This window comes from Macaca thibetana, chromosome 12, assembly GCF_024542745.1.
Source record: "Macaca thibetana thibetana isolate TM-01 chromosome 12, ASM2454274v1, whole genome shotgun sequence".
Classification (NCBI taxonomy): domain Eukaryota; kingdom Metazoa; phylum Chordata; class Mammalia; order Primates; family Cercopithecidae; genus Macaca; species Macaca thibetana.
This window is the reverse complement of record NC_065589.1, coordinates 63900219-63926601: the sequence shown is the minus strand read 5'-3', so window position 1 is coordinate 63926601 and position 26383 is coordinate 63900219. Positions and strand designations below refer to the sequence as shown.

The window sequence follows — 26383 nt, the reverse complement described above, 5'->3', positions numbered from 1 at the left end:
TTTCAACTCCCAAAAGATACTATTCCTGTGAGACAATACTATTCTCTTTAAGAGAATGTAAAGAACTACGATAATGTTCAGCATGTCTTGTTCACATTCCTGCCTGTTAAATCATGCTGACTCTCTAGATCTACAAATTGTTACTACCAGATGCACCCTGGAAAGAAACATAAAAACAAGTTGGCATAACACTCAGAAGTCAGTCGATCATCATGAGGGTGTTACATCTCATTATGAGGTATTCACACACAGGAGCAGACTCTTAGATCAGATTTACCATGTATGCTGTGGGATGCACACAAAATAGGCTCTCAGAGTCCTTCTGATCACAAGATAGGACACCCTAAATAACCAGGAGCATGTCAATCATAATATTCTGCCACCCAGTAAATCAGTCATTGTGCCTGGCGAGTAGCTACTTCAGACAGCTGCATAGATATTCTAAGTGCACTTTTTATAAGGTTTTAAATTATGTCAGCTGCTGTCCAGAAGCCTGAGTGATAAGTACAGTAAATGATGCACCAGGACATTTATGTAGAACATGGTCCCTGCAAAACTATGAAAACATGAGCCATAAGCTGAGGAGATGTGCAATGGAAGGAAAACAAAAAGTATTCAAAGTGTGCACTGGAAATTGGTTCTGAGCAATGATGGATTAAAGGGGTAAATTAGAATATTTTTCCTTTCTTCCCAGTTTCTATCTTTCAGTTTCATCTGAGCAATGTGTTCATGGTCATCCCATTAATTTGATAGGGCATTCTAGGTACTTGATGCCCAGAGGAGATAGAACTCAGCAGAGGAGTGAGGCAGATCTTTGTAGTGGTGTGTGTGTAGTGATGGGGTGGCATCTATCACAGAATGACAAGAGATAGAGAAAAAGGAAAGTCAGCAAAGATGCAGAGAGGAAGCAATCAGGAATGTCCAGTGAAAACAAAGAGCTTCCTTCAAAGTTAAAGTGGGGTGGCAGGAAAACCTGCACTGTCCAATACAGTAGCCACTAATCAACATAGCTATCTAGTACTTGGAAAGTGACTAGTCCTAATTGAGACATGCTCCATGTATAAAGCACACAGCAGATTTCACAGACTTAGCATAAAGTATAATGAAAATATCTCATTAAGAATAACAGTATGAGTATGAGTATGGTGGTTCATGCCTGTAAACCGAGCAGTTTGGGAAGCTGAGGCAGGCGGACCACTTGAGCACAAGAGTTTGAGACCAGCCTGGGCAACATGGCAAAACCCAGGCTACTAAAAAAATACAAAAAATTAGCTTGGTGTGGTGGCACACACCTGTAGTCACAGCTACTCAGAGAGGCTAAGGAAGGAAGATCACCTGAACCTGCAAAGTTGAGGCTGCAGTGAGCCAAGATCATGCCACTGCACTCCAGCCTGGGCAACAGGAGTGAAACACTGTCTCAATAAAAAAAAAATGTTACTATTGATTACCTATTGAAATAACATTTTGTATATGTTGGGTTAATTTAAAAATATTATTGGTTTTCACCCTTTTTGTGTGGCTTTTTGCTTTTTAATTTCTTTTTACTTTTAAAATGTGGCTACTAGAAAATTTAAAATCATATCAGTAGGTTGCATTCTATTACTATTGGATGGTTCTTCAATTAAAATATATTTGGACTATATTTGTTAAATGTAGACTTAAAGACTGAGCTTTAATTAGGGATATGTAAAAAGTGGAGTCAGGAGAAGAGCGGTGTGAGATATCAGTTGGTAGCATTTATGAACATCTAAGTGCGGATGTTGGCTGCTACAGTTTTGATGTTTGTCCCCTCTAAACCCCATGTTGAAATTTGATTCCCAGTGTTGGAGATGGGATCTAATGGAAGGTATTTGGATCATAGGAGTGGACCCCTCATGAATAGATTGATGCCCTTCCTTGGTGGGGGCTGTGGGAGAGTTCTCCCTTTATTACTTCCCAGCAGACCTGGTTGTTAAAAAGAGCCTGGTGCCTCCATGTGTTCTCTTGCTTCCTCTCTTGCCATGTGATCTCTGCATTTGGAAACTCCCCTTCACCTTCTGCCATGGGTGGAAGCAGCCTGAACTTTCAACAGGTGCCCAGTCTTTCAGCCAGCAGAATCATGGGCCAAATAACCCTTTCATCTTCATAAATTACCCAGTTTCAGGTATTCCTTTGTAGCAATGCAAAATGGACTAAGACATTGGCTACATTCATTGGCTGAGTAAAGGATAATAGCTTTTGGGAAAGCAGAAGTAACAAAGGGGCTCCTCCCCACATTTTTTTCTTTGATTAGGTGAGACATGCATTTCTTTGCTTGTGTTGTTCATCACTGAAGATACATGGGGAAAGTTGATACAGGGATGTACCAAAAACAGTGGGAAGGTTGGAAGAGAGGGAAGCTTGGGCTAAATACCTATTGAAGGTATTTAGCCTTGAGCAAAGAAGGACTCCTTTTTTTAAATATTTTTAATTTTTGTCTTGTTGGAAGTCCCACTTTGGACTCCTGCTGGTAAATAAGAATGAAGAAAGTAAAAGAAGTGAACCAGCCTTCCTTCCAAGAGAAGCATTAGGTACTAATTTAGGTAGGTTACAACATAACTTCAACTAATCTTTGCACCCCTCCTGTGATAAAGATATTTGTCTTTTCAATAGATGAGGTAACAGTTCAATAGACAGTTCAATAACTTGCCTAATTTCAAACAACCAATAGGAGGAAATTCTTGTAGGTAGGGACAGAAATGCCAGTGTCAGAATTCATACTATGCAATATTTTTCCTGCTTATTATATACATCTGCAGAAATAAAGGATTCTGGAGAAGAGAAGTGGCCTATATATATCTCATTAGGCTATATTTATGAACATTCTTAAAATAAAAACCAAAATGCAAAGCTATGGTTATAGAACCCAATTTTAACACCGAATTAGGTCCTGTATATAATCAGGGGCTTAGTGAAAATAGTTCATTAGAGAGGAGAATGAATGTGTGGGTCAGGCCTGTCAGAGAGAGTCCCTGAGAGCAAGATGCCAGCTGTGGGCAGTGGTGACAGCAAGAGCAGGCTGAGAATTTCACTTCCCAAATGACATGTGCCAAAGACAGGACTGAAAGATGGAGCATGCAAGCAATAGAAAATGCTCTCTGATGGTCAAGGATAAACAACGGAGGCATCAAGAAGGTGAACTTCTGCTGCAGCCCAAAGCAATGCATCAGAATGTCATAAACCACTGCAGCTTATTTTTCTGCAATTTGTTCCACAATCTGAAATCAGATCTTTTTTGTCTTTATTTAAAATATGCTGGAGGAGGTGAACTAGCAATAAGCAATTCAAACCACCTTAACAGAAATGCTTAAGGGGAGATGAAAATCTCATCAAATTACTTTCATTTTCTTTTCCACGTGCAGAACTTGCTGAATAACCAGGTTCTATTAAGGACAAAAAACTGATCAAGGAAAAAGGCATCAGTTATTCATCTTCTTTAACCCAAGACTTTTTGACAGTCTCTCTTGCAATTACCAAAAATACACACATACAGAGAATGCTTTCAATTGTAGTTGATGGTCACAGGTGACAGTTCTAATGCCTGCTTTGATTTTGAAGGCATGTTTCCATAGGGCTTTGGTTTTTTTTTCTTTTTTTACAATAGGAGAACCAGTTGTATTTTGTATTAGACAATACAGTCAAATGAGCTCTGGACTTAACTAGCAATAACCAGATTTGAAATATCTATTTGGTCCACTAGGTGATTCTAATGCACATTAGAAGAGATGCTAAAGCTGTGTTGCTGATGTTTGCACCTGCAGACTTGGCAGGAGGGCAGAAAAAAACAATTAGTGCCAAAAACGTGGATTGGGTTTCCATTTCTAGATGTATTCTGGGACCGATCTAGTTATTGGCCTGTTATTATTTGGACTTAGAGATTCCAGGAGGACAATGCTCACAATTTTCTTCTGTAGAATTTGGGAGCCCTTTGTGAATTACTGAGATCAACTGGAAGGTATCTGTATCTCCTCAACAAATTCCAGTATCAAATCCCGGTATTCTGTGTTGAGGGGCAGTAGGAAAGCTAAAACATGTTATTTTAAGGCAAAATTTGTTACTTTATGAACAGCTTTACATACAATCTTTTTTCCTGTCTAGAATAATAATTTTATGTATTTAACTATTCCGACTTGTGTTAGCATATAATTTCTCTTCTCACATCTATATTTCATTTAAAAAAAGGCAGTAAGGACTTCCCTTCTTAACATTGCCCACAACAATTATTTGTGTTTAGGTAGGCTCTTTACTTCCAACTACTTAATGGATGGAAAGTTATTTCGTCCAATGGACAAAATCAGTACAGTAGAAGTCTCTGGACCTAAATTTTATTTCTAACATTACCTCTGACTCATTGAAAATAACTTCCCCAGCAGTGGAAAGAAATTGTTTTTCAGGAGAGGAAACAGCCCCATCCAGTGTCTTGGCAATGTGTATCCCTGCCAAAGATATCGAAGGCATGGTTTTCCCAATATAACTTAAAGTTCCACCCTAAGTGATCTTCAGCCAATTATATTCACCGTGTGTGTGAGATAAAGAGAGTGAGAGACAAACCGACAGACAGCGCACAGCTACTTAGGAGTGGGACCAAAGTTTGACATTTTCATTTTACCTTCCCATTTCCTAGGTCAGGCAGCTTAATGGATTTCCTACCAAAGTTTTGGCCTGAACCTCTGGTTGTTGGGAAAAACAATGAATCAGAAACTGTCATATAGACAGAATATAAATAACTGGTAAATTTTAAAAGATGTATTCATCTTTTTAAAGCATGCCATTTATTGTTTGCTTAAGAGTCTCCCTACAATATTCATTAAAATTAGTTCATCCTTTTGGGTTGTCTTTGGGATTGGATCGTGAGAATGAGGGAAGAGGAGAAAATGACTTCTACTTCCTGGCTAGTTTGGGATGGTGGCAGGAGAAAAGAGAAGCCAATGATCACCAGGGACAAGCACCAGGGGTAGGGAAGGAAAAGAGCTTAGAGAGGTAAAAGGAGACCCACAGGCAGCCCCAGGGCTTAGCAGATATCTCAGGCAGCAACAGCTAATTCTGTCATACAATGGGCATGAGGATTAGAAGCAACCACAGAGCCTTCCCCAGGGAGCACACACACATCACTTCTGAGAGTGAATGTGGTCACAGTGTGTGTCCCCATCCCCCTTACCAACCGACTTGAGGGCTTCAATAATCAAAATGTTGTTAAGCCATCAGTTCAATTGAACAATATACAGGAATGGCCTAATTTAATGAAAATGTAATCAACTATAATAAGTATAAGTGACCTAAAGAATAGCTAAAGGGTGGAGAAACTTAAGAAGTGGAAAATTGGTTTTAAACTCTATCTTCCAGCTAAAGCTGACCTTTTGAGTAAACTAGACTGGATATAAAGCCATGAAATGGCATTTATGCCCTGTTCATATCAGAACATTTTAGAAAGTTAAGATTATCTAGTGGTTTATGGAATTGGTGTGGGATGTGGCCAGTGTGTCTGATTTTGTAGGCTAGTGATTATCCAGTAAAGCTCAGAAAGTGACCACCAAAGTATGTAGTGATATGGTGAACATTTGAAAAGTATTGAGCACCTACAATATGCCAAGCTGTGCTCAAAGCATTTTAAAATGTATAATATTTTTTATTTTTACAATAAATCTATAGGTAGATACTGTTACTATCCCCATTTTATAGAAAAGGACACTGAGGCATAGAGGCCAAGTAACTGGCCCAAAACCACATACCTAGTAAATGTAAAAGCTAGGATTGGCATCCATGCCATCTGCACCAGAGTCCCTCTGTTTCAACCTTTGAACTGCAGTGCCGTTGGAAGCAATAGTCATTCGCATACATCCCAGTTAGAAAAGGTTTTTTTTTTTCTGTCAAAATTACATGATCCTTCTACAAATACTATCAGATCCTTTGCATTTACTGTTGGCGTGCCCTAGAGAGAATTCTAGAGACAGACTGTATACCAAAATGAAATTCTGTGATAAATTTTCATCTATGGACAGTGGGACAGTCATGTATACCTGCTACTGACCCAACGGTTTGATACCAGTGTCACCAAAATAATGCAACCCTTTTTTTTTGGCCTTATGCCAGCCAATGTATGAAAGCTGCCTTCAGAGAAGGACTTTTTTTTTCTTTTTTTTTTTTTTGAGGCAGCAGCTCACATTTATTGAGAGATGCAAATGCATGTATTTTTAATGCAATCACTAGAGATTTAGGAAATACTAAGTTAAACAACAAGACCAGATTTGCAAACATGAAAATAAAAGGTAATGCTCAACATTGACCAATGTGGTGGGAACTAGTACTCAACTCCAACTAGTTGGAGTCAAATTTAAACAACTTTTGTGGGGGTAATTTGACAAGATGGATCATGGGACTTAACACTTGTTCACATTCTATCAACCCCCAAATTCCACTTTTGGGAATAACACTGTTTATCCAGGAATACCACCTCTTGGAATATGAAAGATACACTCAAGAATACAACTGAAGAGGCTCATTGTGCGTAGTCATAATCATGGGACCAGGACTGACATTTTGCTGATGTAAATGTTTCAAAGTATTTTCACTCACACCTTCTCATTTATTTTTCACAAAATCTCTTGGTGATAGGTTTAGTATCCCCATTTCAAAATTTCCAAAGCAATAGATAAGAAGCTCAGGTAAGTAACTTCCAGAGAAGGACTTTCAAAATTACGCATTAAGCTGTTCAATCATTCAAGTTATAAATCCTAGTTAGAAGGTGGCATCATATACAAGAGAATACACTCACATATGCCTGTATGGGTGCACAGTTTTACAGATGTCCACCAGACACAAGATTGGTGCCCAGATGCTATGCTCATATATGTCATCTTTAATATCATTTAAATTGCTCATTGACAAGGAATATACTGCATGATTATGATACACATTTTACTCAAATTATAAAACCACAAAACCTTCTGATGTGAATTCTATTATCCTTCCTGCCCCTAAAGATGTATAACTCATATGTGATCTGGGTAGTAAAAAGAGATTGTCTGCCCTCATGTCTTAATTCTCCTAGACGTCCTTGACACTGTCTTGTACATAGAGACCATGAATAGCTTAGTTTTAATATATTTGTTTGTCTCACTTATGCCTGATTGGAGCAATTGAGAAAAATTACATTCATAAATCTTCTTGCCAAGATAATTAATTATGCACGAAGTACTTCAAGCTGCTTCTGATTTTCATTAATGAGGCAGATTATCTGCAAAATAAGATGCTGCTGGAGCTGAAAAGAAAGGTCAGCTGCTTATCTTTAAATGTAAAACAAGAGTGCATTATTATATCTGAAAAACAATGATGAAAGAACATGCTATAATTATCTTTATGAGGTGATCACATCCTAATTAAGATAGGAAAGTATGTGGTTTTCATTTACTGTTTTCCTGCAGTTGATGTGAATCCTAAGTCCCCATCATGCTGGTCACTTAATTTCTTTTCCAAAGGAGAATTAGCTGAACTATTATAGTTCAAAAGCATTAGGCCACAGCACTCAGAAACAGAGAAGCACTAAATGTATCTTTTAAATGGCTCTTACGAAAGAAGACACATCACGTATTCAGACATCCACATTATTATTCATCAGTAATCTTTGTTCTATTTCTTTACTTAATTTCCCTTTTTCTTAATTGGTTAAAATGATTGACAAAGTTGATATTTCATTAATGTAAAGATTGATAGCTCCTGTGTTCACTTAAAATAAGACAGAACTGACCAAAAAAAAAAAAAAAAAAAAAAAAAAAAAAAAAAAAAAAAAAAAACCCTTTGCCCTCCAATGAAATGTGGTTCCATATGTTCTAGAATTATCAGGTAGATCATCCAAGAACATGATAACTATAAAACCCAAATTATGAACTGAGTGACACTCAGCTCAGTGTCCCTGCTGCAATTCTTCACCATTGTACCATCAACAACAGTTTAGAACATTCAGGCCGGGCACGGTGGCTCATGCCTGTAATCCCAGGACTTTGGGAGGCCAAGACCAGCAGGTCACTTGAGCCCAGGAGTTCAAGACCATCCTGGGCAACATGGTGAAACCCCGTCTCTACTAAAATGCAAAACATATAGCCAGCGTGGTGGCATGTGTCTGTAGTCTCAGCTACTTGGGAGGCTAAGGCACGAGAATTGCTTGAACCCGGAGGTGGAGGTTGTAGTAAGTCAAGATTGTGTCGCTGCACTCCAGCCTGGGTGACAGAGTGAGACTCTGTCTCAAAAAGAAAAGTAACAATAATAATAATAAAAAACAGAAGTTTAGAAAAACTGAAAAACTCAGGTGCGATAATTTGTGTTTATACATACCTGGACTTTAAAGTGAATCCTTGTTCATATAATTATCAACAGAGTAAGCATTAATTATTGTTTATAATATTAAGAAATCAAAGCAACTCTATTTCCTCATTAATAAAATACTGTTTAAATTGTTTTATATTCAAATAGCAGAATACTACACACTTATTAAAATTAATTTGCTCTACTTAAACACAGAATATGTTTAGGATTTTTTTCAATTTAACAAAAAAACAGGTTGTAATACGGTATATATAGGCTAATTCAATTAATTTTCATTTGTTTGTTTAGTTTTTTATAATAAATGTGTGTGTGCCTGTGACTACGCTCACACTTGGATAAAAGTCTAGAAGGTGGCAGTATGCCAAATTTCTAGTAGCAATCTGCATGGAGGGGGATCGCTACATTTTAACAAAGAAGCATTTTTAAATCACAAGCAGAAAAAAAGATACTACTTTTTGTTTTAAACTATCAATTCAGTGCCCGTTGAACAAGGGTAGCTGTTAACATTATTAAAGCGACTTTTATTTTATCACATCCTGTGAACTCAAATAATAAAACTGGTCTTCAATCTGAGACCAATCTTCATCTGAGCACGACATTGCGGGGGCAAGAAGTGGGGAGAGTATGTAACATGTCGGGCCTTCACCATCTTTTTCAGACATGATGGTAACAACTGCTAACACTAAGATAGTAGTTGGTATTACTATTCATGTTTTTACAGAAAACTGAGCCTCAGGGAAGTTAAATAATTGCTGTTACTCAGCTAGTAAGTGGTGAAGCTAGGATTTGAACCCAGCCAACAGTCTGGCCCCAGGATCTGTACCCTTACCAACATAAAGAGACAATACTTAGCTTTGTTAACTAACTACTCCAACTGCTGTCACTGCTGTTAACAAGAGAAAATGTCACATAGGTGTTTTAAGATTCAGAGTCCAAATTTTATTTTTATTTTATTTTTTGAGACAGAGGGTCTTATTCTGTCACCCAGGCTGAAATGCAATGGTACAATCTTGGCTCACTGCAGCTTTGGCCTCTTGGGCTCAAGCCACCCATCTATCTCAGGCTCCCAAGTATCTGGGACTACAGGAGCATGGCACCATGCCTGGCTCATTTGTGTGTGTGTGTGTTTTGTAGATACAGGGTTTTGCCATGTTACCCAGACTGGTCTCGAACTCCCGGGCTCAAGGAATCTGCCTGCTTGCTCTGTTGATAATTATATGAAAAAGGAATCACTTTAAAGTCCAGGTATGTATAAGCACAAATTATCTCACCTGAGTTGTTCAGTTTTCCTAAACTTCTGTTTATTATTATTATTATTTTTTTTTTTTTTTCTTTTTGAGACAGAGATTGCTCAAGCAATCTCACCTCCCACAGTGCTGGTATTATAAGCATTCATCACCACACCCAGCCTAAGAGCCTAAATTTTATATTTAAGGAAATGACTATCTTGTTTATTAACTGGTTATATTTACTATAATGTTGATTATTCTTATTATAATTAATTTTTGTTCAAGTGCTGTTAGGAATGGAGTCTAAATGACAGCCTCATTCCCTTAACCACGAATGTGGATTCCTAAATCCTAACTATACTTGTAACAGCCTCCAATAACTAAACAGTATTAAGAGACCTAGACATGTATGACAACAGTAATGCTACATCCGGGGGAAAGAATCTGGGCTGAATGAGAAAGCTTTCATAAGTTGTAAGGTTTAACCACAGAGAGGGAGGGCAAAGAAACTATTAAGTACCTCTTAAAACGCTATGCATTGTGCTATGTGTTTTGCACATTATTTCATGTAATCCTTATAACAACTCTGTGATTTAAGTATTATTCCCAATTTAAAGATGAAGCCCATTAAAACAGCAATGAGATACCACAACACAGCTATTAAAGTGGCCAAAATCTAGAACACTGACAATGCCAAATGCTGACAAGGATGTACAGCAACAGGAACACTCATTCATTGCTGGTGGGAATCCAAAATGGTATAGCCGCTTTGAAAAATAGTTTAGCAGTTTCTTACAAAACTAAACACACTCTCACCATATGACCCAGCAATCGCATTCCTTGGTATTTATCTATATAAATTGAAAACTTATGTTCACATAAAAAGCTGCACATGGATGTCCACAACAGCTTTATTCATAATTGCCAAAATTTGGAAGCAACTAAGATGCCAGTAGATTAATGGATGAACAAACTGTGGTAAATGCAGACAATGGGATACTTATTGATTTATTAATTTATTTATGTTATTTGAGACAGAGTCTTGCTCTGTGTCACCCGGACTGGAGTGTAGTGGCATAATCATGGCTCACTGCAGTCTCAACCTACCAGACTCAAGGGATCCTCCGACTTCAGCCTCCTGAGTAGCTGGGATCACAGGTACACACCATCACACCTGTCTACTTTAAAAAAGTTTTTGTAGAGACAGGGTCTCCCTGCTTTGCCCAGGGTTGTCTAGAATATTATTTAGCGCTAAGCATAAATGAGCTATCAAGCCATGAAAGGACATGGAGGAAACTTGAATGCATATTACTAAGTGAAAAACGCCAATCTGAAAAGTCCTGTATGATTCTAACTATATGACATTATGGACAAGGCAAAACTATGGGAACAGTAAAGATGAGTGTTTACCAGGGGTTAGAGGGAAGGAAGCAATGAACAAGCAGAGCACAGAGGATTATTAGGGCAGTGAACATGGTTTCTATGATGCTATGATGGTGGATGCATGTCATTACACATTTGTTCAAACCCATATGTACGTGGAATTGGACATTTGGAACATACATCATCAAGAGTGAACCTTCCTGTAAACTGTGGACTTTGGGTGATAGTGATGTGTCACTGTAATCCCATTGATTGTAAACAAGCTATTCTGAGGGGAGATGCTGATAAAGAGAGAAACTGCATGTGTGGGGGCAGGGAGCATATAGGAAATCTCTGTACCTTTCTCTCAATTTTGCTGTGAACCTAAAAGAGCTCTAAAAAATAAACTTTACTTTTTAAAAAGCACCCCTCCCAAAAGCATTCACCTCTAAAACAAAATGAGACCCCATAAGTTAGAGAACTTACCAAGTCAGACACCTTCTACTATACCTTACTTTACTTATTAGCAAATATATTTTTGCTTTCCAGGTTTAGCAAGGGATTTAGATTTCCTTTAAGAATGTGGCCGGATTAGAATGTCCATTTTGAATCTTCTAAATTTTCAGGTGATTTTTTTCTTTTCTTTTTACTACAGAGGATTCAAGTGGATGATTACTGCCATAGTTATGGGGCAGAAAGGCAAAATTGCTGTTTTAAAAATAAATAAATAAAATTACTGAAGCTATTTTCTCATTATTGGGAAATTGTTCTGTTTGGGGAGCCTCTTTGAGGAGGTTTTTTTTTTTTTGGAGAGAGAAGGTCTCTGTGTTAATCCAGATAAGAGATGTTGAGGTTTAAAATACAAATGCTTCTCTGTATGATAAAGCAAGAGGAGTTTTTAATGTATTTTTGGAAGCACTAGAGGCAGGGGCTTGGGGTTGTAAACACAAGAATGAAGAGATAAAAGGAAGGTTCCTTTAAGGGGATAGTAGCTCTGGGAACACGGTGGCTGGTCAGGATTAGGGCAGAGAGAGACAGAGAGGAGCAAGGGAGCTAAAATACACCCACTCATGCTCGGAAGGACAAAGAACTTTGGAAACAGTTGTCTTACAATTTTAAGTTTCTTGTCCTGAGGATTAATTTCCTTCTTGTTATGTCAGAGTCATCAGGAAAAGACCTTTGCATTGGACGATAATGCTTTGGGAGATGAGCATGTGAAAGTGCATGTGAGAGTGTATAATGGCTAGAGCAGAGTCCGCAGGTCAAGCACAGCAGAAGCAGGACAGGGGGAGCGGGCAGCAGTCAGTGTAAAATGATAAATGCAAGGCAGCTTAGAAAGTGTATGGTGACTTAGAAGGGAATGGCAACAAAATGCAAGCAGGAGAATATATGACTGACATCTGCATTTGGGTCTCTGCTCTATGCCACTTCCTCGGAGAGTCTTCTTTGATTCCTTCTTTGATGAAAAGTTGATCAACACATGTCAAAATTCATTACGTTATTTGATTTCATCATCAGGTTTATCATCATACTCATCATTTGTTTATTATAAGTCCTCATCACATTAGAATAATGGTTCTTAACTGGGGGTAATTTTGTCCCCCAGGGGACATTTGGCAATGTCTAGAGACAGTTCTGGTTTTTCAAAACTGGGGATGTTGTACTGGTATCTTGTTGGTAGAGGACAGGAAGGCTGCTCTGTATCCTAGAGTGTGCTGGACAGGACAGCCTCCCACAACCAGGAATTACCTAGCACCAAATGTCAATAGTGTGAAGGTTGAAAAACATTGAATTAGAAGAAAATTTCCTAGAGGAAAAAGGCACCATCTTGTGGTCTAGTATATCCCCAACACTTATGATAGAAACTGGTATATAGTAGGTGCTCAATAAGTATTAATTGAAAGGTTGATCATCATTTAAGTTCTCATTTTTCCAGCTTGAAATAAGAACCAGTTTCTTCTGGACTCATATGCGCTTCCAAATATATGAATGTCTCTTCAATTTGGATGGAGCAATAATATTAAATATATGAAAAAACCTCTTTCCCGTGTATCTAGACCAGGAGACGTCCCCCCACATAATTTCTCCCTAAAAATTCCTTCCACTTAATCTGTACAGATTTAAACATGGAATTAAGACAATCAGAAGTGTTGTGATAAACTTCTCACTTATTTGAGTTGGGGGTTTGCAAAGAGAGTTCTGCCCACTCTTCGCATCAAATAATTGTAGCAGAAGAAATCTGTGTCAAGCACATTGACAACCCATCAGAAATGTGCTCGCAGCCTGGGTAATGAGCTCTAATGAGCCTGCAAACTCATCAACCCCCAAAGCCCTCTGACCACAGATCCTGCAGCTATGGGCCAAGGTCATATTTCTTGATTGGCATCAGACTACTCTTCTAAGAACATTATCTCTATTTTGGGCTGACAGACTTTTTTTACTGATGTAAGCAGCAATCTAGCACAATTTGGCAGCATCATGCCTCTTCAACTTTTAAGAAAATTGCAATTAACATTTCAAAATGTTAAAGAAACATGTCTAAAAGTAGTGACCTGGAAGGAAGGAAGAATCCAACAATAGAATACATTCATTCTCGAAACTACCCACAGGTGTTCTCTCATTTATAAAATCAACAGTATAATGAAAAAAATGCATACATTTGATTTTATATTACTTACAGGGAAAAACAACATGGTAGTTTGGATGAAAGATTTTTGGACCAAAGACCAAAGGATTTGACCATGAAGACTGACAAACTGCCCCGGGGAATGGTTAATCCCTATAACAACTAATCAGCTGAGACTGGAACATCATCCAATGCCCCTTTGGGTTACCTGGTTTTCTCGTTGGTCCCACTGACATATCTGCAGAACCTGACTCAATTCTTGCCACTGTTGCTTCAAGTACTTGTCTAACTGTCTTCTCCTGTCTTGTAGAAGTTCAAGAAGGCTGTCAATCTTCAGACAGCTGCTATGAGCTCCCTGAATCAGCTCAGGATTCACATTAGGTCCTTCACACTTGAATTTTTCTATGAAGTCAGTGAGTTGTTGACTTTTGTTTAAAAGGGCTAAAGACCGTTCCAAGAGTTCTAGAAGAAAATTAGAAAGAAGAAAGAATAATGATATTAGCAAGCTTTTATACAGCAATATTTGGACTCTTCACAATGTAAAATATATGTAATTTTTATGTTAATAAAAAACAAGTTGTGCTGCAAGGAATTAAAATATGTGGACAGAAACTGCCTACAGTACTTCAAAGAAAAAACTGGTCAAACACCTTAGCCTAGCAATTGTGATAGTGCTAACTGCCAACTGATGGGATGCTTTGTTCAGCAATTGTGTGATTCAGGCAGGGAGTAGAATGAGCGTGGGATTTTGACATTGCTGCAGTTTTCAGCGGTATGATGCTGGGTAAATGTTCTACATTCTAAGGTGATTGGACTAAAGCTGAGGTTTAAAGGCTAGTGCCTGGGATGACCAAACAGAAACTCAATAAATGTGGTGGCCAGGTGCCCAAATGTCAGGGACTACAGCAAAGTGTAAAATACTTGCTAAAAGGGTCAGCTGTCACTCAGTTCTGACGAACTGTTGACATGAAGAATATGGGTTCAGTGTTGATGGAGCTTCCAATTATTAAAAGAGTTTCAAATGCAAATTTTATATGAAAGTTCTGACTTCTAAATCTTTCATAATTCATATTTTTTAATTAAAAAATCACAGGATAATGAAGCATCGATATCTCCCAAATGGGCTACCAGTATGTGATCTCTGGAGTAAATAGCATTGTAAGTTTGGGTAGCATCTTGTAGAATTGAGATGTTAAGCTAGAAATTGAAGAACTACTAAGGGAGAAAGTGTAGAAGAAGAAAGAGTTGAGAATAGCACATTGAGAGGCATCTACACTTGCGGATCAACTGAAGGAGCAGTTGGGGAACTGTCCAGTCTCCATCGGGCAGAAATGAAGGAGTTGTCCATGACATCCCTCTCCTTCAACCCGCCATCATCAAGACCTGTTGATATTACATGGTATCTCTGGCATCTGTCTACTTCTTTCTATCCTCACCATGGAAAGCATCATTTGTTGCCTGGATGTACAGTCTTCTCTTAATTGTATCCTCTCTCCAATCCATCTATCAATGCTCCAGACTTTAGCCACAGCGATCTTTTCTAAACATAACATCTCTTTTTCTTTCTTTCTTTCTTTCTTTTTCTTTCTTTCTTTCTTTCTTTCTTTCTTTCTTTCTTTCTTTCTTTCTTTCTTTCTTTCTTTCTTTCTTTCTTTCTTTCTTTTCTTTCTTTCTTTCCTTTCTCTCTCTCCCTCCCTCCCTCCCTCCCTTCTTTCTTTCTCTTTCTTTCTTTCTTCTCTTTCTTCCTTCCTTCCTTCCTTCCTTCCTTCCTTCCTTCCTTCCTTCCTTCCTTTCCTTCCTCTCTCTCTCACACACAGATGCATGCGCACACACACACACACACACTTAAACAATGGCACCCCATTGCCTTAAAATTAAAGACAGACCCCTTAATGTAGATTACTATGTCTGGCATGGTCTAGTCTCTTCCGTCCTTTTCAAATTGTCTCAATTTCTCAATTTTTCATTCTTCTTTAAATTCCTCACACATGCTATACTCCCTCCTGACCCTGAACTTTTCACTATGTCCACTCACAGGGACACCATTCTCCTCAACACCCTCCTTCGTTACCTTTACTGTACTCATACTTCATGTCAACTGTCACTTCCTCAAAGGACAAACCAAATGGGATCAAATACTCTCACACTTAATGTCTGTCTTTGCCACTAGGCTCCATTGCAACATGAGGATAGAGACCATGACTGCATCCAGCACTTAGCACGGTGACTGGTACAGGAGATTTGCTATCATTTTTGTAGAATGATAGCGCGAGAACAAATATTTTGAAATGCGGGGGGAGGAGATTGGGAGAGCTACAGATGTTAGAGATCAGAAGTTCTCCAGAGATGTATAAAAGAGAAGTTGAGAAGACTTTGAGTTTTGTGATGGAAACAGAAGCCAAGTTACCAGGGTGAGGAGTGAGAAGGCAATGAGAAGTGAGAAGAAAGTGAGCTGAGAAGTGGGAAGGCAACAAGCAGGACAATCTTTGAGACATTTGTTTTTATAAGAAAATGCTAGGATAGTATCTTGAGAGAATAACAGGGTCAAATATACTGTTTTTTATTATTATTATTTTATTTTCAGGATGGGGGAACTGTGGAGAACACTGGGAGAGTAAGCATCTTACCAAGTCTGACACTAATAAAAATGGACTGAACCGGTGCTGAAACTCAAGACTTGTGATTAGTATAACTCAGTGTTATTTCCACTATAGGGACACACTCAACTTCAGCATTCTTGGCAGTTTATTACACAGCGATGATGTAGGCTGAGGTAGTTGGGCCAGTTTTCTCTTTCAATTGACACCCTTTTTTTGGGGGGGGGGAGAAAGCTGGAGGAGAGAATAAGATAAGTGAATATACTGTAAAAAGGCATTTTGAGATGAAAAGGAAATAATTTGAAGTAGTTTATTCCACATGACCTAGATCTGTCCTGTAAAATATTAGCTAGTAGTATCTGCTCCGAATGACAGTGTGATTATGTCCCCTGGGCAATTTGATTGTGAGTCAACAATGCGAAGAAACAAAAGACAAAAACAACCACAGACTTCAACCAAGTCAGAAGAACGGGAGAATGTAGATACTGTAAGAAAAGTCAGGGAGAACATCATAATTCAAGTCAATTTCTTTGGAAAAAAGAAATGGAAGCAAACATGAACAAGATGGGACTGGGGGTAGGGTTCAGGAAAAGATCTATCTGCTCAGAACAAGTTCTTACGGGAAGGTCCAAGACACAACTGGAGAAACGAGTTATAGCAGGCCTTACCTATCAGACTAAAGAGTTTAATTTGTATATCCTTAAAGAAGTAAGAAGTATGATGGAGTCTCCTTTTATATATAGAGAGAAATAGTATTTTTCCTTTGCACTGAAGAGTTTGTTATGATATTGTGAACAGCTACACACAAACATACACACACATACAGCCCACACATGAGAAGTTTGGGAAGGCAACAGGGTCTCCAGAGGGTTTCCTTCCTTCCTGTAACTAACTCTTACATATTAGACTTTGCAAATGAGAGAGGGAGGCACAACTTTAGGTCCTCAGGGTATTGCAGACTAATGGTCAACCTGTTCTGGTTCCCGTGAGAACACGAACAATTAGCCAAAATTACAATTCACATTTTTTTTTCCTGGTTTTCTGTTTCACCTTCTGCCAAAATAATATAACAACTACCACAATATTGCCACGCACACAGCCTCCTGAGCCAGCATTAACTTGTAAAATGTATCCAGGCTGAGTCAGTCTGTTACCTGCCACCATGACGGCTGTTGAGGTGGATGGATTCTTCCCTCAGTTTCCTCTGCCAGTTCCCTCAGTCTTTCAGTTTCTTACATTTTGTTTCTTCACAGTTTACATTTTCCTAGCTATTTATTCCATCAGTTGATCTTACAAAGTGATGTGTTTTTCCCCAAGGGTAAACTGTCTAGATATATTGCGACCTTCAAGAACATCTTTACAGTCAATTTATTTTAAAGATTGTATATCAGCACATACAAAATCCTTCTTACTGACACAATACCTTCTCATGTGAACTTAGAAAATAGTTGATAAATTTTCATTAATTGTTTTGATTAATTTTCAATCTATCTAAAAAATTATCATTAAAGTTCACAAAATACATCATATTTTATATTAATACCTCTATAGTTTGCCACAATTATTAAGTATAAATAACCAATTTAAGATGGTATAATAGGTATACACAGGTGGATAGGTTTATAGCTTGTTAAATAAACTTTCCAAATGAGTACTTTATAAAATCCATCAAGGTCACCATCTTGGTCCTGAGATAATGTATGATATTTCTTCCTAATACTTCAAAAATTATTCTAAATGTTCCCTAGTGGGATGGTTTCTCTTGAACATAATTAATGGGTATTTTCAAATAGAGACAAAAGTACAGATAATAGTATAATGGGCCACCAGGCATGTATACCCTAGCTAGGTTTAAGATATAAAAAACATTCACGATTGCTGGCAAGATGGCTGAATAGGAACAGCTCCAGTCTGCAGCTCCTAGATAGATCGACACAGAAGGAAGGTGATTTCTGCATTTCCAACTGAGGTACCCAGTTCATCTCATTGGTACTGGTTGGACACTGGGTGCAGCCCACAGAAGGCGAGCCAAAGCAGGGTGGGGTGTCACCTCACCCAGGAAGCACAAAGGGTAGGGGAATTTTCTTCGCAACCCACAAACCAGGAGATCCCCTCCGGTGCCCACCCCACCAGGCCCCTGGGTTTCAAGCAAAAAACTGGGCAGCCATTTGGGCAGACACCGAACTAGCTACAGGAGTTCTTTTTTTCCATACCCCAGAGCACCTTGAACACCAGTGAGACAAAACTCTTCACTCCCCTGGAAAGAGTGCTGAAGCCAAGGAGCCAAGTGGTCTGGCTCGGCAGGTTCCACCCCCACAGAGCCCAGCAAACTAAGATCCACTGGCTTGAAATTCTCGCTGTCAGCACAGCAGCAGTCCGAGATCGACCCGGGACGTTCGAGCTTGGTGGGGGTAGGAGCATCCGTAGTTGCTGAGGCTTGAGTAGGCAGTTTTACACTCACAGTGTAAACAAAGCCACTGAGAATTTCAAACTGGGGGGAGCCCACTGCAGCTCAGCAAGGCTGCTGTGGCCAGACTGCCAGATTTCTCTTCTCTGAGCAGGGCATTTCTGAAAAAAGGCAGCAGCTCCCATCAAGGACTTAGAGATAAAACTCCCATCTCCCTGGGACAGAGCACCTGGGGAAAGGGGTAACTATGGGTAAAGTTTCAGCAGACTTGAACATCCCTGCCTGACAGATCTGAAGAGTAGTGAACCTCCCAGCACAGCATTCAAACTCTGCTAAGGGTCACACTGTCTCCTCAAGTGGGTCCCTGACCCCTGTGTATCCTGACTGGCAGACACCTCCCAGTAGGGGCTGACAGATACCTCATACAGGAGAGCTCTGACTGGCATCTAGCAGGTGCCCCTCTGGGACGAAGCTTCCAGAGGAAAGATCAGGTGGCAATCTTTGCTGTTCTGCAGCCTCCGCTGGTGATACCCAGGCACACAGGGTCAGGAATGGACCTCCAGCAAACTCCAGCAGACCAGCAGCAGAGGGACCTGACTGTCAGAAGGAAATCTAACAAACAGAAAGGAATAGCACATCCACTCAAAGACCTCATCCAAAGATCACCAACATCAAAGGCCAAAGGTAGATAAATTCGTAAAGATGGGGAGAAACCAGTGCAAAAAGGCTGAAAATTCCAAAACCCAAACCCTTCTTCTCCTCCAAAGGATCAAAACTCCTCACAAGCAAGGGAACAAAACTGGATGGAGAATGAATTTGACGAATTGACAGAAGTAGGCTTCAGAAGGTGGGTAATAACAAACTCCTCCGAGCTAAAGGAGCATGTTCTAACCGAATGCAAGGAAGCTAAGAAGCTTGAAAAAAAAGGTTAGACAAATTGCTAACTAGAATAACCAGTGCAGAGAAGAACATAAATGACCTCATGGAGCTGAAAAACACAGCACGAGAACTTTGTGAAGCATACACAAGTTTCAATAGCTGAATCGATCAAGCAGAAGAAAAGATATCAGTGATTGAAGATCAAATTAATGAAATAAAGAGAGAAGACAAGATTAGAGAAAAAAGAATAAAAAGGAACAAGAAAAGCCTCCAAGAAATATGGGACTATGTGAAAAGACCAAATCTATGTTCAATTGGTGTACCTGAAAGTGATGAGGAGAATGGAACCAAGTTGGAAAACACTCTTCAGGATATTATCCAGGAAAACTTCCCCAACCTAGCAAGGCAGGCCAACGTTCAAATTCAGGAAATACAGAGACCACCACAAAGATACTCCTCAAGAAGAGCAATTCCAAGACACACAATCGTCAGATATAGCAAGGTTGAAATGAAGGAAAAAATGTTAAGGGCAGCCAGAGAGAAAGGTCGGGTTACACACAAAGACTAAAAGCGGATCTCTCGGCAGAAACCCTGCAAGCCGGAAGACAGTGGGGGCCAATATTCAACATTCTTAAAGAAAAGAATTTTCAGCCCAGAATTTCATATCCAGCCACACTAAGCTTCCTAAGTGAAGGAGGAATAAAATCCTTTATAGACAAGGAAATGCTGAGAGATTTTGTCACCACCAGGCCTGCCTTACAAAAGCTCCTGAAGGAAGCACTAAACATGGAAAGGAACAACTCATACCAGCCACTGCAAAACCATAATAAATTGTAAAGAACATTGACACTATGAAGAAACTGCATCAACTAACAGGCAAAACAACCAGCTAACATCATAATGACAGGATCAAATTCACACATAACAATATTAACCTTAAATGTAAATGGGCTAACTGGACCAATTAAAAGACACAGACTGGCAAATTGGATAGAGTCAAGACCCATTAGAGTGCCGTATTCAGGAAACCCATCTTATGTGCAAAGACACACATAGGCTCAAAATAAAAGGGTGGTGGAATATTTACCAAGCAAATGGAAAGTAAAAAAAAAGGAGGAGTTGCAATCCTAATCTCATAAAACAGACTTTAAACTAACAAAGATCAAAAGAGACAAAGAAGAGCATTACATAATGGGAAAGTGATCAATGCAGCAAGAAGAGCTAACTATCCTAAATATACATGCACCCAATACAGGAGCACCCAGATTCATAAAGCAAGTTCTTAGAGACCTACAAAAAGACTTAGACTCCCACACAATAATAGTGGGACACTTTAACACCCCACTGTCAATATTAGACAGATCAACGAGACAGAAAATTAACAAAGATACTCAGGACTTGAACTCAGCTCTGGAACAAGCAGACCTAATAGACGTCTACAGAACTCTGCACCCCAATTCAACAGAATATACATTTTTCTCAGCACCTCATCACAATTATTCTAAAATTGACCACATAATTGGAAGTAAAATACTCCAGAGCAAATGCAAAAGAATGGAAATCGTAACAGTCTCTCAGAACACAGTGCAATCAAATTAGAGCTCAGGATTAAGAAACTCACTCAAAACTGCACAAGTACATGGAAACTGAACAACATGCTCCTAAACGACTACTGGGTAAATAAGGAAATGAAGGCAAAAATAAAGATGTTCTTTGAAACCAATGAGAATGAAAACACAGTGTACCAGAATCTCTGGGACATTTAAAGATGTGTGTAGAGGGAAATTTATAGCACTAAATGCCTACAAAAGAAAGCAGGAAAGATCTGAAATTGACAACCTAACATCACAATTAAAAGAACCAGAGAAGCAACCGCAAACAAATTCAAAATCTAGCAGAAGACAAGAAATAACTAAGATCAGAGCAGAACTGAAGGAGATAGAAATGCAAAAAATCCAAAAAATCACTGAATCCAGGAGCTGGTTTTTTGAAAAGGTCAACAAAACGGACTGCTAGCCAGACTGGTTAAGAAGAGAGAAGAATCAAATAGACACAATAAAAAATGATATAGGGGATATCATCACCGATCCCACAGAAATACAAAGTACCATCAGAGAATACTATAAACACCTCTATGCAAATAAACTAGAAAATCTAGAAGAATTGGATAAATTCCTGGACACATACACTCCCCCAAGTCTAAACCAGGAAGAAGTCGAATTCCTGAATAAACCAATAACAAGTTTTGAAATTGAGGCAGTAATTAATAGCCTACCAACCAAAAAAAAAGTCCAGGATCAGACAGATTCACAGCTGAATTCTACTAGAGGTACAAAGAGGAGCTGGTACCATTCCTTCTGAAACTATTCCAAACAATAGAAAAAGGGGGAATCCTCCCCAACTCATTTTATGAGGCCAGCATCATCCTGATACCAAAGCCTGCAGAGACACAACAAAAAAAGACAATTTTGGGCCAATATCCCTGATGAACATCGATGTGAAAATCCTCAATAAAATACTGGTGAACCTAATTCAGCAGCACATCAAAAAGCTTATCCACCACGATCAAGTCAGCTTCATCCCTGGGATGCAAGGCTGTCAACATATGCAAATCAATAAACATAATGCATCACATAAACAGAACCAATGACAAAAACCACATGATAATCTCAATAGATGCAGAAAAGGCTTTCAATAAAATTCAACACCTCTTCATGCTAAAAATCCTTAATAAACTAGGTATCGATGGAATGTATCTCAAAATAATAAGAGCTATTTATGACAAACCCACAGCCAATATCAAACTGAATGGGCAAAAATTGGAAGCATTTCCTTTGAAAACTGGCACAAGACAAAGATGCCCTGTCTCAACACTCCTATTCAACATAGTATTGGAAGTTCTGGCCAGGGCAGTCAGGCAAGAGAAAGAAATAAATGGTATTCAAATAGGAAGAGAAGAAGTCAAATTGTCTCTGTTTGCAGATTACATGATTGTATATTTAGAAAACTCTATCGTCTCAGCCCAAAATCTCGTTACGCTGATATGCAACTTCAGCAAAGTCTCAGAATACAAAATCCATGTGCAAAAATCACAAGCATTCTTATACACCAATAACAGACAAACAGAGAGCCAAGTCATGAGTAAACTCCCATTCACAACTGCTACAAAGAGAATAAAATACCTAGGAATCCAACTTATAAGGGATGTGAGGGACCTCTTCAGGGAAAATTACCAACCACTGCTCAAGGAAATAAGAGAGGACACAAACAAGTGGAAAAACATCCCATGCTCATGGATAGGATGAATCAATATCGTGAAAATGGCTATACTGCCCAAAGTAATTTATAGATTCAATGCTATCCCCATCAAGCTACCACTGACTTTCTTCACAGAATTGGAAAAACTACTTTAAAGTTCAAATGGAACAAAAAAAGAGCCCACATAGCCAAGACAATCCTGGACAAGAAGAACAAAGCTGGAGGCATCCCACTACCTGACTTCAAACTATACTACAAGGCCTCAGTAACCAAAACAGCATGGCACTGGTACCAAAACAGAGATATAGACCAATGAAACAGAACAGAGGCCTCAGAAATAACACCACACGTCTACAACCAACTGATCTTTGACAAACCTGACACAAACAAGCAATGGGGAAAATATTACCTATTTAATAAATGGTGTTGGGAAACCTGCTAGCCATATATGGAAAACAGAAACTGGACCCCTTCCTTACATCTTATATGAAAATCAACTCAAGATGAATCAAAGACTTAAACGTAAGATCTAGGACCATAAAAATCCTAGAAGAAAACCTGGGCAATACCATTCAAGGCAGGCATGGGCAAAGACTTCATGTCTGAAACACCAAAAGCAATGGCAACAACAACCAAAATACACAAATGGGATCTAATTAAACTAAAGAACTTCTGAACAGCAAAAGAAACTATCATCAGAGTGAACAGGCAACCTACAGAATGGGAGAAAATGTTTGCAATTTATCCATCTGACAAAGGGCTAATATCCAGAATCTACAGAGAATTTAAACAAATTTACAAGAAAAATTATGGGCACGGTGGCTCATGCCTGTAATCCCAGCACTTTGGGAGGCCAAGGCGGGTGGATCACGAGGTCAGGAGTTTGAGACCAGCCTGGCCAATATGGTGAAACCCTGTCTCTACTAAAAATACAAAAATTAGCTGGGCTTGGTGGCACACGCCTGAAGTCCCAGCTACTCGGGAGGCTGAGACAGAAGAATCACTTGAACCAGGGAGGCGGAGGTTGCAGTGAGCTGAGATTGTGCCACTGCACTCCAGCCTGGGTGGCAAAGCGAGACTCCACCAAAAAACAAACAAACAAACAAACAAAAAAACGAATTTAAAAGAAAAAAACCACCCCATCAAAAAGTGGGCAAAGGATATGAACATATACTTCTCAAAAGAAGACATTTATGCAGCCAACAAACATATGAAAAAATGCTCATCATCACTGTTCATTAGAGAAATGCAAATCAAAACCACAATGAGATACCATCTCATGCCAGTTAGAATGGCAATCATCAAAAAGTTAGGAAACAACAGATACTAGAGAGAATGTGGAGAAATAGGGATGCTTTAACACTGTTGGTGGGAGTGTAAATTAGTTCAACCATTGTGGATGACAGTGTGGTGAATCCTCAAGGATCTAGAACTAGAAATACCATTTGACCCAGCAATCCCATTACTGGGTATATACCCAAAGGATTATAAATCATTCTACTATAAAGACATATACACATGTATGTTTACTGCAGTACTATTCACAATAGCAAAGACTTGGAACCAACCCAAATGTCCATCAATAATGAACTGGATAAAGAAAATGTGGCACATATACACACACCATGGAATACTATGCAGCCATAAAAAAAGATGAGTTCATGTCCTTTGCAGGGACATGGACGAAGCTGGAAACCATCATTCTCAGCAAACTATCACAAGAACAGAAAACCAAACACCACATGTTCTCACTCATAAGTGGGAGTTGAACAATGAGAACACATGGACACAGGGAGGGAAACATCACACAGTGGGGCCTGTCTGGGGGCGGGAGTTAGAGGAGGGATAACATTAGGAGAAATACCTAATGTAAGTGACGGGTTGATGGGTGCAGCAAACCACCATGGCAAGCGTATACTTACGTAACAAAACTGCACGTTCTGAACATGTACCCCAGAACTTAAAGTATAATAAAAAAACTAAGTAAAAATAAATTTTAAAATAAGATATATACAACATCCAAGAAGAAAAAAGAAGTAATATGACCCTTCCTGTGATGCAGCTTCTCAGTTCTTACATTCATTTTAAGAAGACCCTTAGAAAACTGGAGGGTGCAGTTGTCATTCTTTGGAGCTTAAATTTTCTTCTCCTTAATGTCCCTATGGCACCTTGTGTGTTGCTCACTTTTGTATCATTCTGCAATGTCATACATTGGAATTATACACAAATAACACTGAACGAATATACTTCAGGTTGCACACTATTCTCAGCTTCGGAGATCTAGGGTCTCACAACCTGATGATGAAGATAAATAAGAAAACAAATCATTACTACACAGTGTGTGAGGTGATGTACTGAAGTACCCATAGGAAGTACAGAGGGAGTTACCAAGGAATATGCACATGTCCTGATAAACTGCAGGCTTCCTGAGGAAAAGGGCCATGTACTCCCCTGACACGTGGCCCTGGATTTCTCACCAGGTTATGGGTTCAGAAAACAGTATTTAATTATGTGTTCTTTGATTGAGGGCAACTAGGCCAGTAAGTAATCTGGAAACCATATTTGCTGGAAGACTTTAACTAGGTAATTTTAACCCCAAGGAGAGAAGACTGGAAAAAGGTATATTATTCCCTCTATTTCAAGGATTGTTATGTAGTAGAGGGAACCAACTTATTCTGAAACATTCCAGGGGGCAGAAACTTCAACCCATTAATCCTGGTTCTGACTCCCATAGTGTTAAAGAATATATTTCTTACATAGTAGAGAACCTTAGCATTGCTGAATAAGGAGAAAGCATAGGTGAAGCTAATTGAAATAAAGTGACTATTAGGGGTAAGTTTGATTACAGTTTTTCCAGCTTTTGTCACCCTGACACTCATGTTTTATACTACTCAACCGATCAACATCTCAGAAACTTACTAGAATGGCTAGCTGCACTTACAGACATATTTTATTGCTTAAATTTAAAGATAATAGATATGAAGCCCTTAACTAAAAAATCAGAATTTCACCCTTTAATAAGCATTTCAAATCCACTAATCTTAATCATATCCCACAGAAGTAGTTGGTTAATAAATTGCATCAACTCTCATTTTTTTGTTTTATGAAAACAAAAGCCCTTGAAGCCACCACTGGTCTCCTAGCAGGAATTTCACGTGATTCTACTCATTTCCTTTGGACCTAGCTAGATTACTACTGCTGTATAATAATAGGCAACTGTTGCTTTAAAGCACAAGCTTTTGATGCTTTTTATAATCCCTATTAGTGATAGGTCCTATAGAACAATAATCAGTGGAAATTATATATACATATTTGGTAGGATCTCATAAGAATTTACATAGGAAAGATTAAGTCCTTTAATCTTACATAGAAAAGATTGAGTCCATTAATCTTTGAGTTTTAGAAAGTTGTGATAAGTAATTTATCATAATGATCTATTGTCTAGAGTCTTTTGAAGGGTAATATAAACACTCAATCTATTTGTGACTTTAAAACACCTTTTGGTTTTTTAAAGTCCAGAATGACAGGCTGGTGGAGCTGGAAGTCAAGTTAGAACTGTGACAAATGAATTCAGGAAGTCTTTCCATCCAGCCCCTGTTCTATTTGGCAGTAAAACTAGAAGACATATTAGGCAGAAAGGAAATGGTTGTTTCTATCTATTTATCTAACCTCTTTCCACAGCAAAAGA

General features: G+C 38.8%; 1 protein-coding gene across 8 annotated transcripts in view; it reads right to left on the bottom strand.

Moving 5' to 3' along the window:
• CCDC141 (coiled-coil domain containing 141) overlaps positions 1-26383 on the bottom strand; it is a 258308-nt gene that overhangs the window by 151894 nt on the left and 80031 nt on the right. For all 8 annotated transcript variants that reach the window (XM_050750515.1, XM_050750519.1, XM_050750517.1 and 5 more), the window contains one exon: positions 13763-14016. In XM_050750515.1, the coding sequence (XP_050606472.1) occupies positions 13763-14016 (254 nt within the window). The remainder of the gene's footprint in view (positions 1-13762; positions 14017-26383) is intronic.